Here is a 12,591-nt window from a genome sequence, read left to right on the forward strand (position 1 = left end):
CCAGTTCTGAGCAAAACAGTTGGACGTTAAACCCCATTTCATTTCCTTTCATTTCCTATACATAGTATATTAAGTTAAACCCATTTTAGTCTCATAATGACTGAATTATTGTGGTGTTGACGAGACATTATCTATATTTCGTTTTGTTTGTTTATACTTTCGAAATTTTGAACTATAGAATACGAAACTAAAAAGGCTTGGTGTTTTAATCAGATTGTGTTTAACTTGTACTAATAATAATTTAGTAAATGTGAAAAACTTGACACAATATAAAAATCTCTCCCCATTGTACTTAAATATATTTCCTCGAAAAAGCCATCACCTTTTTACCAACGGGCCATCAGAATACTTTCAAACTATAGCACTTCTTGGCTGTAAATGAAATGAATTGAAATGAAATTTCGTCCCATCCAAACGACTAGACAATGTTCCTTCACTGGGCTGTTCTAGGGATAGGGGATTTTCACATAGATGTAACGAAATGGGGTTTAACGTCAAATTGCTTCATCCGGGCTAATGAAGACGGGTAAAGATATGACTCCCCAAGGCAAATCCACCAGTGTGACTCAACCCATAAGAATGTATCACGATGAGTGGTAGATTTTTTTCTAAGACTTTATTCCCCCATATGATAGTTGGTGTGCAAGGATAATACGGCTTCACATTAGTTCCTTTCTTGACATTTTGTTTCAAAATATTTTTTTCAACTTTCAGAAATCCCCTTGGTCCCAAGGTATCACGCATCAGCAGAAATACCAACAACTACCAAAGAAGAAACTTTTATAATTCCAACACAGCAACCAATAACTGTCGTTGAGGAACCTCAAGAACCAACAACCATTATTGCAGAGTCAAATGAAGTGCTGCACCAAAACCCAACAACAAACAGTGCGGAATCGAATGAAGTTCTACCTCAAGAACCAACACTCAACACTGCAGAATCCAGTGAAATTCTCACTCAAGAACTAACGACAAACTCCGTGGACTCGAATGAAGTTCTACCACAAGAACCAACACTCAACACTGCAGAATCCAGTGAAATTCTCACTCAAGAACCAACAATAAACTCTGTGGAATCGAATGAAGTTCTACCACAAGAACCAACAACTAGCACTGCAGAATCCAGTGAAATTCTGACTCACGAACCTACAGCAAACTCTGCAGAATCCAGTGAGGTGCTGTCTCAAGAACCAACTACCCACACTTTTGAATCGAATGAAGTACTACCCCAGGAACCAACAACCAACACTTTAGAACCCAATGAAATTTTAACGCAGGAACCAACTACAAACTCTGCGGAGTCGAATGAAGTCGTACCTCAAACACTAACAACTAACTCCGAGGAAGACTCCAGCGAAGAAACCACTTCTCAAGCACCAACAATCGTTGAACACTCTAGTGAGGAAATAACTTATCTGATGCAAACAAGCTCTGGAGAATCTAGCGAAGAAACTACGGCACTCGCACCAACAAGCGTCGAAGCATCTAGCGAAGAAATAGCACCCCAAACACCGGTAAGCAATGTTGAAGATTCCAGAGAAGAAACCACGTCCCAAGTACCAACAAGTGCTGGCGGTTCTAGTGACGAAATAACTTCTCAGACAAGCGGCGGAGAATCTAGCGAAGAAACTACGATACCAGGACCAACAAGCGTGGAAGCATCAAGCGAAGAAATAACATCCCAAACACCAGTAAGCAGCGTTGAAGATTCCAGTGGAGAAACCACGTCCCAAGCACCAACAAACACTGTAGACTCTAGTGAAGAAGTAACTTCTCAGACACAAACAAGCAGCGGAGAATCTAGCGAAGAAACGACGGTGCCAGCACCAACAAGCGTCGAAACATCTAGCGAAGAAATAACATCCCAAACAACTGTTAGCAGTGTTGAAGAATCCAGTGAAGAAGACACTTCGCAAGCATCAATAAGTGCTGCGGATTCCGGTGAGGAAATCACTCAGGTACCAACGACTAATGTTGACATTTCCAGCGAAGATGATTCGAGTAACGAAGACGATTCGGGTGAGGGGTTAACTTCCCCGACGCCACCGGGAGGATCGTCAGAAGTTGACAGTTCAGAAGAATCAACTACTCAACCCCCTAACGATCAAAGTTCTGATTCGAGTAACGAAGACGATTCGGGTGAGGGGTTAACTACCCCGACGCCACCGGGAGGATCGTCAGAAGTTGACAGTTCAGAAGAATCAACTACTCAACCCCCTAACGATCAAAGTTCTGAAGAAGACAGTGAGGATTCAGCTGAAGTAACTATTCAACATACGACCATTGTTACTAAAACGACAACAACAACTTTACCAACGACTACGTCGACAACAACTATAACCCAGCCAACGCCTACAACAACGACAACCCAGCCAACGACCACAATAACAACAACACAACCAACAACCACAATAACAACAACACAACCAACGACTGTCGATCAAAGCTCCGAAGAAGACAGTGAAGATTCAGATGAAGTAACAATTCAACCAACGACCATTACAACGACAACAACGACTGCAACAACTACTACCGAACCAATAACTACAACAACCACAACTGAGCCAACGACCACAACAACCACAACTGAGCCAACCACTACTACAACGACAACCGAGCCAACAACTACAACAACGACAACCGAGCCAACGACTACAACAACCACAACTGAGCCAACGACTACTTCAACGACAACCGAGCCAACAACTACTACAACGACAACCGAGCCAACAACTACTACAACGACAACCGAGCCAACAACTACAACAACGACAACCGAGCCAACAACTACTACAACGACAACCGAGCCAACAACTACAACAACGACAACCGAGCCAACAACTACAACAACGACAACCGAGCCAACGACTACAACAACCACAACGACAACCGAGCCAACAACTACTACAACCACAACCGAGCCAACAACTACTACAACCACAACCGAGCCAACAACTACTACAACGACAACCGAGCCAACAACTACCACAACGACAACCGAGCCAACAACTACAACAACCACAACCGAGCGAACGACCACCACAACCGAAACCCCTTCGCCAGCAGGTAAACAATTACTTTAAAATTTAGCCTAAGCCAGATTAAGATTTTGTAGGCTCCTGGACCATACTACAATGAGGGTCTAAGAGAGTTTTTTAAATTCAGTAATCACAAATAAAATGGCTTTTTGCACCAGTCCCTAATCCCTCACAAAATCAATTTCCCCAAGTAAGAGTATTTTTAAATACTAACATATTTCCCCAATCAGAAAAAAGACTATCTTAATCTTTTGTCCGGTGCTTTAGGTGATCGACATCATTAATCCTGTCCTCATCTAACCCCATGTGTTGTATTTCAGATGCATGTGTCGACTGTTTTATTATCAATGGTGTGGGCTACAAGAATCATCCAACTGATTGTACTAAGTTTATACAGTGTGTGTTTGGTCAGGGACCGTCTGTGAGAGTTTACAGTAAACAGTGCGGACATGGATTATTCTGGGATCAAAACAGACTAACATGTAACAAACCGGAAAACGTCAACTGTCATAATGGTGAGTGTTTGTCGTTTACTCCAGTATAATAGCGGTCCGTAACCCAAGTATAATGGCGGCCTGTAACGTCAGTGTAATGGCGGTCCGTATCCCAAGTATAATGACGGCACGTAACTCCAGTATAATGGCGGTCCGTATCCCAAGTATAATGGCGGTCCGTATCCCAAGTATAATGACGGCACGTAACTCCAGTATAATGGCGCTCCGTAATTCCAGTATAATGGCGGTCCGTAACCCAAGTATAATGACGGCACGTAACTCCAGTATAATGGCGGTCCGTAACCTAAGTATAATGGCGATCCGTAACTAAAGTATAATGGCGGCACATAACTCCAGTATAATGACGGTCCGTAACCCAAGTATAATGGCGGCCTGTAACTCTAGTATAATGGCGGCCCGTAACTAAAGTATAATGGCGGCATGTAACTCCAGTATAATGGTAGTCCGTAACCCAAGTATAATGGCGGCCTGTAATTCCAGTATAATAAAGGTCCGTAACCCAAGTATAGTGAAGGTCCGTAACCCAAGTATAATGAAGGTCCGTAACTAAAGTATAATGTCGGTCCGTAACTAAAGTCCGTAACTAAAGTATAATGTCGGTCCGTAACTAAAGTATAATGTCGGTCCGCAACTAAAGTATAATGGCGGTCTGTAACTCCAGTAATGTCGGTCCGTAACTAAAGTATAATATCGGTCCATAACTAAAGTATAATGGCGGTCCGTAACTAAAGTATAATGGCGGTCTTTGGCGGTCCGTTACTACGACCGGGTGGTCTAACGCCTGTCCTGTAGATTCTAAGGGTTGTTATCATGGATTCGCTCCGGGTACTCCGGTTTCCTACTTTCGTTTTTCCATATGATATTTCTGCAATCACCTCTTGCTTAAGTTAGCATTCGTGCTTAGAGTATTTATCCATGCTAGGCAATATTTTAACATTGGTTGTTTTGACAGGAGTTAATACAACCGATTGACTTAAATTAGACTTGGGGTACAACCAATTGAAATGAGGAATATGAGAAAACATTGAACTGACGAGCTTGCTAGCCCTCAGTTACCCTTTTAAATGTTATGCGTGCCAACCGGATCGGAAACGGAGTGGAGGAGTATGTTGTTACTATCTGAAAACATTACTTTATCCACGAGAACTCGAGCATCAATTTTTCAAATACAATAGGTTACCCATTGCAGTCCATGTTATACGGCTAGTTGGAATGATTTAGCAAATTCTGAAAGCGAACCAAAACGTGCATGGACTAAAGCAATAAAAGAATGCTACCTATAGTGAGTCGGAATTCTTTGAAAAAGAATTTTAGTTCACTTTAATTTAACTTTTGCATATTCTTTATTTTTGTTTACCATTAATTTAGATAAATGTCGTCGCTATGGTACTATCAGTTCCTATCGTGATTCAAGTAGTTGTGGGAAATATTGGGTGTGTCAAGGCGGTGTATCCAGAGGTCGGTGTTGTCCACAAGGTCAAGGTTATGACCAGAACGCTCAGAGATGCCTACCTAACATCAGCTGTAGAGATGGATGTTCAGAAATAGCTATTAACAGTAGGTATCCGTTTATTGATGTGGTGGAAGATTGGTGTGTGTGTGTGTGGGGGGGGGGGTCTAATGCGTGTGCTTTAGAGCATAAAGTCTGACAAGGATGTCTACCCAACCTCGTGGGTTTTCTGTGGGTCCCCCGGTTTCCATACATTGACAAAGACCTCTAAGCGCATCGAAGTATTGAAATACGATTTACCGTATGTTAGTCCCGAAATGACATAGCTTGTGTCGAGTGGGCCTGACATGCGTTACCCATCGGTACCCTGGATGTAAACCAAACCTACATGCAGCGAGTAAGGCCAAGTCCATATAGTCTATAATCATGCGTATACCCCCCCCCCCCACACACCAATATATAACAGTGTTTAATTTTGGAAATCAGGCCGGCATAGAGAGTTGGATTGAGGTTGCAAAACTACACACTTTCTGGTTACTGTACCCACGTTCCGTAACAGCAGGCACACGCGCTTGTGGCCGTCTAGTGTCCTAAAGTGTTAGGGATACACCTACTCCATGCCTTTGGCGACAGGCTTCGAGGAATCTAATCAGATTTGTTCTATCCTAATGTTATTCATACTCGATATTTATTTATACATTTGAACGTTACAGCTGTTTGTGATAAACGTCCCATCAGTGGATCACCTACAAAGTTTCTACAACTAGTTCCGGGTCATGGATGGTTAACAATGCCGTGTGCTGGTGGTACCGCCTATAGCATGGATACGTGTTCTTGTTCTCTTCTCTACAGGACACCAACTCCAGAAAAAACAGGTGAGACAAAAGTTAAATCTTTAATTGAAACTGTTTTGCATTAAATTCCACGTACGTCAATGAATACCCGGGACCTCGGTTTATCATCTCGTCCTTGCCAAGCCACTCGTCCTGCGCCCCTGACAAGTAGAACCCACGACGCTGACACATCCTGGGGAACTACGGGGTGTAATAAAATATAGATATCAGTCGCGACACCGAGTTGCATTCGGTCGCATCGATTTAAAATGATTTAACCGAAAAATACCGAAGACCCCTGACTTGTTTTTCTTTATTTCTTGCAAAATATTTGCCCGCAAATACATCAAATATATTGTCATAGATACATGTTTAGACATGCTGGGGCATTCCTACGTCATTCTTATATGGGATTTTACAGATGGTTTAAAGGGGTTAAAAATGCTTATGCACTTCGAGATAAAAGTGGATCGCGACTATAACTATATCTATATCAATTATCTCCCCTTGGTTATAGCTGGTTTACATAATTCAATTATCTCCCCTTGGTTATAGCTAGTTTACATAATTCATTTTACAATATTTTTCAGAATGTACGCCTGTTATTTATCTGCCATTTGATGATGACGATGATAACATCAAAGATCATTCAGGAAATGAGAACTACATCTATAACGATGGTGTCAAGGTGTCGGGCGGGGCTGCTTATTTCGACGGCAAGAGTTCGTTAAGAATTCCAAGATTCTCCAACATGGACTTCGGCTCTCATCTTATGATAAAGTTTAAATACTATAAGGGCAGCCCGATTACAAGGAAACAGGCCCTGATTTCTAATGGTGACTGTGGCGTGATTGGATCCCTGTATATTGTAGCCGGCGATAAGACAACAGCTTTCGGAATGAAGACGACAACAGGTCGAGCTTCTGGTGTAACAGTTGAATCACAAGTAAGATAATCTTTTAGAGGCACTTAGTAACTGGATAGAGCAATAGACTATAACACATACGTACTTATGGAAAACAGCTACTCTTCGAAGCGTCGCCTAAAATAAATTTGTAGCTGTTTTCCATAAGTATGTGCTATAGTTTATCACAAGTAGGATGTTATATTACATAGTCGGGTCCATTGGATGGAATTAAAGATTGTCATTCGACAAATGTTTCAGCGGTGTTAATCTGTTTAATGGATTGAACTTCCTACTCTTATGCAACAATTGAGCTAATGAAATCGGCGTAGGAAATGCAGTGTACTGCGAGGACCATTTTACATCGAAATCATGTTGGAAAATCCCAAGAAACTTTATCGGCAAACACCGGTATCGCACCCGAGACCCCCTACTTATACGAAGGGCCACTCTGCCCCGTCCTAAAAAATAAAACCTTGTACGTCCGATATGTTCCGTGCATATGTTGGCGTTTACATGAACCTTGTTTCCCTGTTTGTTATAAGTGAGATATTAATATTATTACAGGGGGATGACTGGAAGGAAACCATGTTTTATTTAGATGGTAACGTTTTAACAGGAAGTGTTAACGACGAGTCCTCACAGACTTATGCAGGTAAGCATTATAAAATATCTAGGTTCATATAGATCATTTGATATTTCTCTCCTGTCAGACTCGAGGCTGTTACTTTCGGGAACGCCCTTTTAATCAGTCCTATATTTATACCAGATATATATTAAACATGCGAGAGCTAAATCGACAGGTCTTTCTTTTGGCCCGAAATGTTATAACAGAAATGTTACCAAGACCACAATCAACTCTCCGTGCTATCGGATATTAAGTAGATTTAAATACGTTTTGTGGTCGATGCGATTACCGTAAAAATGGATAATCAAGACTTTGTTTATTATGTTTCAGGTGCTATTGGTAGAAGACAATGTGCTTTACAGATAGGACGTGGAACCGGTTTCAGTTCTTTCAAGGGTTATATGGATGACGTAAGTAAATGTTTGTGTATTTTCACAATCTCCTTGTTTATACATTTGGGTTGTAATAGGTTCTCCCAAACGTGGCGTACTTCATTTGAAATTCGCCAATGCCATATTGATTTCCATATGACGCGCTGTTAAAATATCATACATGGTAAGCTAGTCTGCTGGTGTTGTGTCTTCTCCATGGTCCTACAATGGTTTCACAGCAACCTATTTAATATTACTTCGTTCAGCAGTTGCTGGGCAGATTAGAAACGGAACCAATTTTCATTAGGAGTAACAAAATACTATTTTATGGGACCGGTATGAAATGTAGTGTGCTAGGAGAGGTTTTGTCCGGACAGTGGATATTCCAACTAGCAAGGGTTCTTTTACATATATGCCAATGTATATGCAGGACCTCGGTTTTTGTCCCACCCGAAAGCCGAAAGACTAAACGTTGTTCATTGCCACAGACACCCGCTGACAAGGGGAAACCGTTCTGAAAAGTCGCGCGAAACTTTCTCGGCCAACCCTGGGATCCACCCCGATGACGCACTGGTTAATGAACTAGCGAAAGAGAAAGAGAGAGAGAGAGAGAGAGAGAGAGAGAGAGATGGGGTTTAACGTCCACTCGACTAACATATGGTTCAATTTTATTTCAATAATTCGCTTGCGCGTAGGGGTCTTTAACAGTGGGAGGAAACCGGAGGACCCGGAGAAAACCCACGAGATTGGACAGGCGACCCTACTCCTTGTCACGTACAACCGGGGATTCGAAACCACGCCAGTTGACTCAATGACAGGCTTTATGATGCAGCACGCGCGTGCTAACCATTCGACCATCCAACCCCCCTAATGAGCTAGCGTTATACTAACAGAGTCACCGTGGCTCCTATAGCCGTTGTTAATTATTATGTTATCCCTATTTCAGCTGACAGTATATCTATGCAAGTCAAAGAAATGAAGAATTTAGGAAGCTGTTTATTTATAATCCTTAATTTAAAATGTCCCAACTGTCTCGTACGAACTATGTCAAGATTAAATAAATTAATTTTCAACGAAACCCTCAAACTTCATTTGTGATACATGAAATATATCTACCAATCTGCTAATCAACTTTATCTTTCACTAAGGCGAGTCAGGGGCGGACTGGGTAGCTATGAAACCTCGGACCAACTGGTTTCCTTGCACCTTCATTGCGGTGAAGAATTCGTGACTAGCGCCCTACTCATAGATATTATTTCTCCTCTGGCGTCAATTTCTTTTTCGGATAGTGGCACTTGGGCCACTGACTCTTCTTGGTAGCTCTACCAGTTTTTGTGTTCATTCAGCAAATATTAATGTATGTATTCATAACCCCAAACCCATCTGTTTACCTAGCAAAGAACGAATATTCCCTCAAGAGTTTTTAGACTTATTTTATGTAAATAGAGTACATGTTTTGTATATACTGGATTTATTGATAGCTTTTCCAGTATTTGTGTTCATTCGGCAAATATTATATGTATGTATTCATAGCCCCAAACCCATCTCTGTTTACCTAGCAAAGAACGAATTTCCCCCAAAACGTATTTAAACTTACTTTTTTTTTATGTAAATAGAGTACATGTTTTGTATATACTAGTTTTTAAAATTGAGCTCGAATCCACATTATTATTGTTAACTTGCAATACGTCTGTCTTATATGTTATGTTTCATATTCAGTTATTACTGTTTTGAGTATCGTTATATGTGGCTTCTTTTAAATGAAAAGGCATTGTAATTTATATCATAATCCATAATGTGAATATCATAATTTAATTTATGTTTATTTGAATTGCATGCTTTATGTTAAATTAGATATCACAAATAAATCTGAATATTATAATATAAAGATCGTGATTTATGTTAATCTGAACATACGGATGTGTTAATATGAACATAAATTCGAACATAATGGTTTATGTTAATTCGAACATAATAGTTTATGTTAATTCGAACATAATGGTTTATGTTAATTCGAACATAATGGTTTATGTTAATTCTAACATGGCGATTTATGTTACATCAAACATAATAATTTGTGTTAATTCGAACATGACGATTTATGTTAATCCGAACATCACGATTTCGATTCATACGAACATAATGGTTTATGTTAATTCGAACATCACGATTTATGTTACGTTAAACGTAATGAATTTAATGTTAATTTAATTTATCATTTTATGTGGCAAGAATTACTTATTTTATTTTACTTAATTTATAAAATTATTTTATAATGTTAATTCCAACATAACTATTTATGTTTAATTCGAACATAACTATTTATGTTAATTTGAATATCACTATGTTAATTCAAACGTAATGATTTATGTTAATATGAATTATCATTTTATGTGGCAAGAATTATTTATTTCTTGTTAGAACATTGTTATGTGGTATAATGAATATTGTATTATATCATAAAGTGTGAAGTGGTGCAATATTGACCATTAATATAGGTTTTACACTCGTATTATTTTTATATCCATAATGCTTATATATTTTTAATTCAACATTTGATCATAGCCAAGCTTATTTTAGATAATTTCATTTTGTTTTTCTATTGTATTCAAATGTAAAGGAGCTAATAAACATGCTGATTGAAATCAGAATAAATAACTGCCTTTATTCAATTCATTAGTTGAAATAAATCGGTCACAGCTGAGTATTAGCTTTATCTATAGCTTTTCCCAGGAGACATATATTGTCATCCCACAAAAACAAATAACAAATAAAATCGGCCATTTTATTATCGTACCCAAATCAAAGATTTCGTTAACCGTTGTAACATTAATGTTACTATTGTAAATTACGACAGATCTCAATAATTTCAAGGTGCCATTAAAGATTGTGAAATTTTTGATTTAGATGAAGAAATATCCTGGGCCATTTCTCTTATGAGGACCCCTCCAATCCCCCAACTTCACGACTAGGGGAAGATGAAATTGTGTTTCAAACACAAATGAGCAAAGCCGAGTATGATGTTTAAGACTATAGCCCCGTTTACACTTGGCCGCGATAAGCGTGCCGTTCTGGGCACGGTACCAAGCCGCGATAAATTTCAAGAAATTTAAAAAAAACGGTCTCAGAACCGTGCCAAGCACGCTAAATGTGGAACTCTTCACAGGAAAGTTAATTTCAGTCCCTATACAAATTACCCAGATGAAAACAATTATGATGGTTCATTTTGCCACAGATCACTAAACATTTGCCTATTGACTTTAATGTTAATTCTCCTCTCTTAGACCGGCTCTAACTTTTTCCCAAATTTTCGTTGGGTAGAAGCTTTCTACCACAGATGGAGCAACATGTGGCAACCTCTTGCCCAAAAGCACGTATGAGGTTCACCATGAAAAACTTGAGATAAACAAGCTGGAAGTAGAGACAAGAAAACATGCAATTTTGGACCCTACATTTCAACCTAACCAACCTCTCAACTCTTGTATCCTTCCGCCTCAAAATCATGAATATTCACCAAAACCTGGTGAAGGGGGAAAAGGGAAAGGGAGAGAAAGACTAAAAATAACTTTTGCCCTACATTCGTGGGTGACGGTGACGGCGTGGAAATATTTGGTGAGCTGTGTCCATTTAGTTTGAGCAGCCATTTTGACAGATATGATGACAGAGCTGTCGCAGTTTGCGGGGAAAAAGGTCAAGGTTCATTTGGCGCTTGCGCAGTAATCCGTGCTCAGACCGGTTAGTGCCAGATTGGCACCGTACCAGGCGCGGCGCGCTTACGTTTGACCTGTTTACACTACAGAAAAGCAAAGCGTGCCGCACCTGGTACGCTTAAAATATGTAATGTAAACAGGGTTTATGTAAGACAAGGTTATGACAGTGAGAGAGAGAGAGAGAGAGAGAGAGAGAGAGAGAAAGAGGGTGTAACGTCATCTCGACACAAACTAGGTCATTTCGGGACTGACACATGGTTCCATTTATTTCAATAATTCGCTTGCGCGTAGGCGTCTTTAGCAGTGGGAGGAAACTGGAATACCCGGAGAAAACCAACAAGATTGAACAGGCAACCCTACTCCTTGTCACGTACAACTGGGGAATTGAAACCACGCCTGTTGACTCAATGACAGACCTTATGATACAACACGCACATGCTAACCATTCAGCCATCCAACCCCCTACAGACAAAAAGCAAAGATAACAGATTATATGAAATGGGGTTAACCATCTCACTATTGTCCCATCCAAATGACTATACGTTGTCCATTGAAAGGCCCCAATCTTGCACTAATGACAAGGGGGAAATTGGCAAGGGACAATGTATAGTCGCTTGGATGGTATGAGGTCCTGTGTACTCATTGGCATGCATGTAAAAGAACCCTTGACAGTTGGAATTCGAAATAAGGGTAGCCTGTAGCGCCACAGTCTGGACAAAATTCCACTGTCACAGCACACTGCATGGCATATGCCTGTCTTTATTAGCCCAGTGGGAGCAAAACAGTAGGAAGTTAAATCCCCATTTCATTTCATTTTTTCCCCCAAGGCATATAAATTGACAGACATTTAAATTCTTAAGTCGGTCATTATCACTGCTGGTCAGTCAGGACCGGCAAATATAAGTGAAACAAAAGTCCTGTTTTATTATGATACGGTTCGTTGGGCAGAGACGGAGTAAGACAACCCACGGAGGCGCTAAGCACTTTTGGTGCACCATGTCAAAATATAAACAATAAGAAGCTACAAACAACTGCCAATCACGTGATGAGGTGTTTTTCTGGGATTTTATACATGTCATTATTAACTGTGACAAAACAGGTAACACTATGAAATAACGAAAACAATGAAAAACTACCTGAAA

General features: G+C 40.1%; 2 protein-coding genes across 2 annotated transcripts; both read left to right on the forward strand.

Moving 5' to 3' along the window:
• The first annotated feature begins 589 nt into the window (after nucleotides 1-589).
• LOC126824474 (salivary glue protein Sgs-3-like) lies at nucleotides 590-3,083 on the forward strand. Its single transcript, XM_056101795.1, has 4 exons — nucleotides 590-596; nucleotides 1,543-1,896; nucleotides 2,242-2,439; nucleotides 2,491-3,083. The coding sequence occupies exons 1-4, from the start codon at nucleotides 590-592 to the stop codon at nucleotides 3,081-3,083; spliced, it is 1,152 nt and encodes a 383-aa protein (XP_055957770.1).
• A 259-nt stretch (nucleotides 3,084-3,342) lies between these two features.
• On the forward strand, nucleotides 3,343-10,428 carry LOC126824475 (protein PIF-like). The gene is made up of 3 exons (XM_050553709.2): nucleotides 3,343-3,445; nucleotides 6,427-6,704; nucleotides 10,420-10,428. The coding sequence occupies exons 1-3, from the start codon at nucleotides 3,343-3,345 to the stop codon at nucleotides 10,426-10,428; spliced, it is 390 nt and encodes a 129-aa protein (XP_050409666.2).
• Nucleotides 10,429-12,591: the final 2,163 nt, after the last annotated feature.

The sequence above is a fragment of the Patella vulgata genome, chromosome 6, assembly GCF_932274485.2.
Source record: "Patella vulgata chromosome 6, xgPatVulg1.2, whole genome shotgun sequence".
In the NCBI taxonomy this organism is placed as follows: domain Eukaryota; kingdom Metazoa; phylum Mollusca; class Gastropoda; family Patellidae; genus Patella; species Patella vulgata.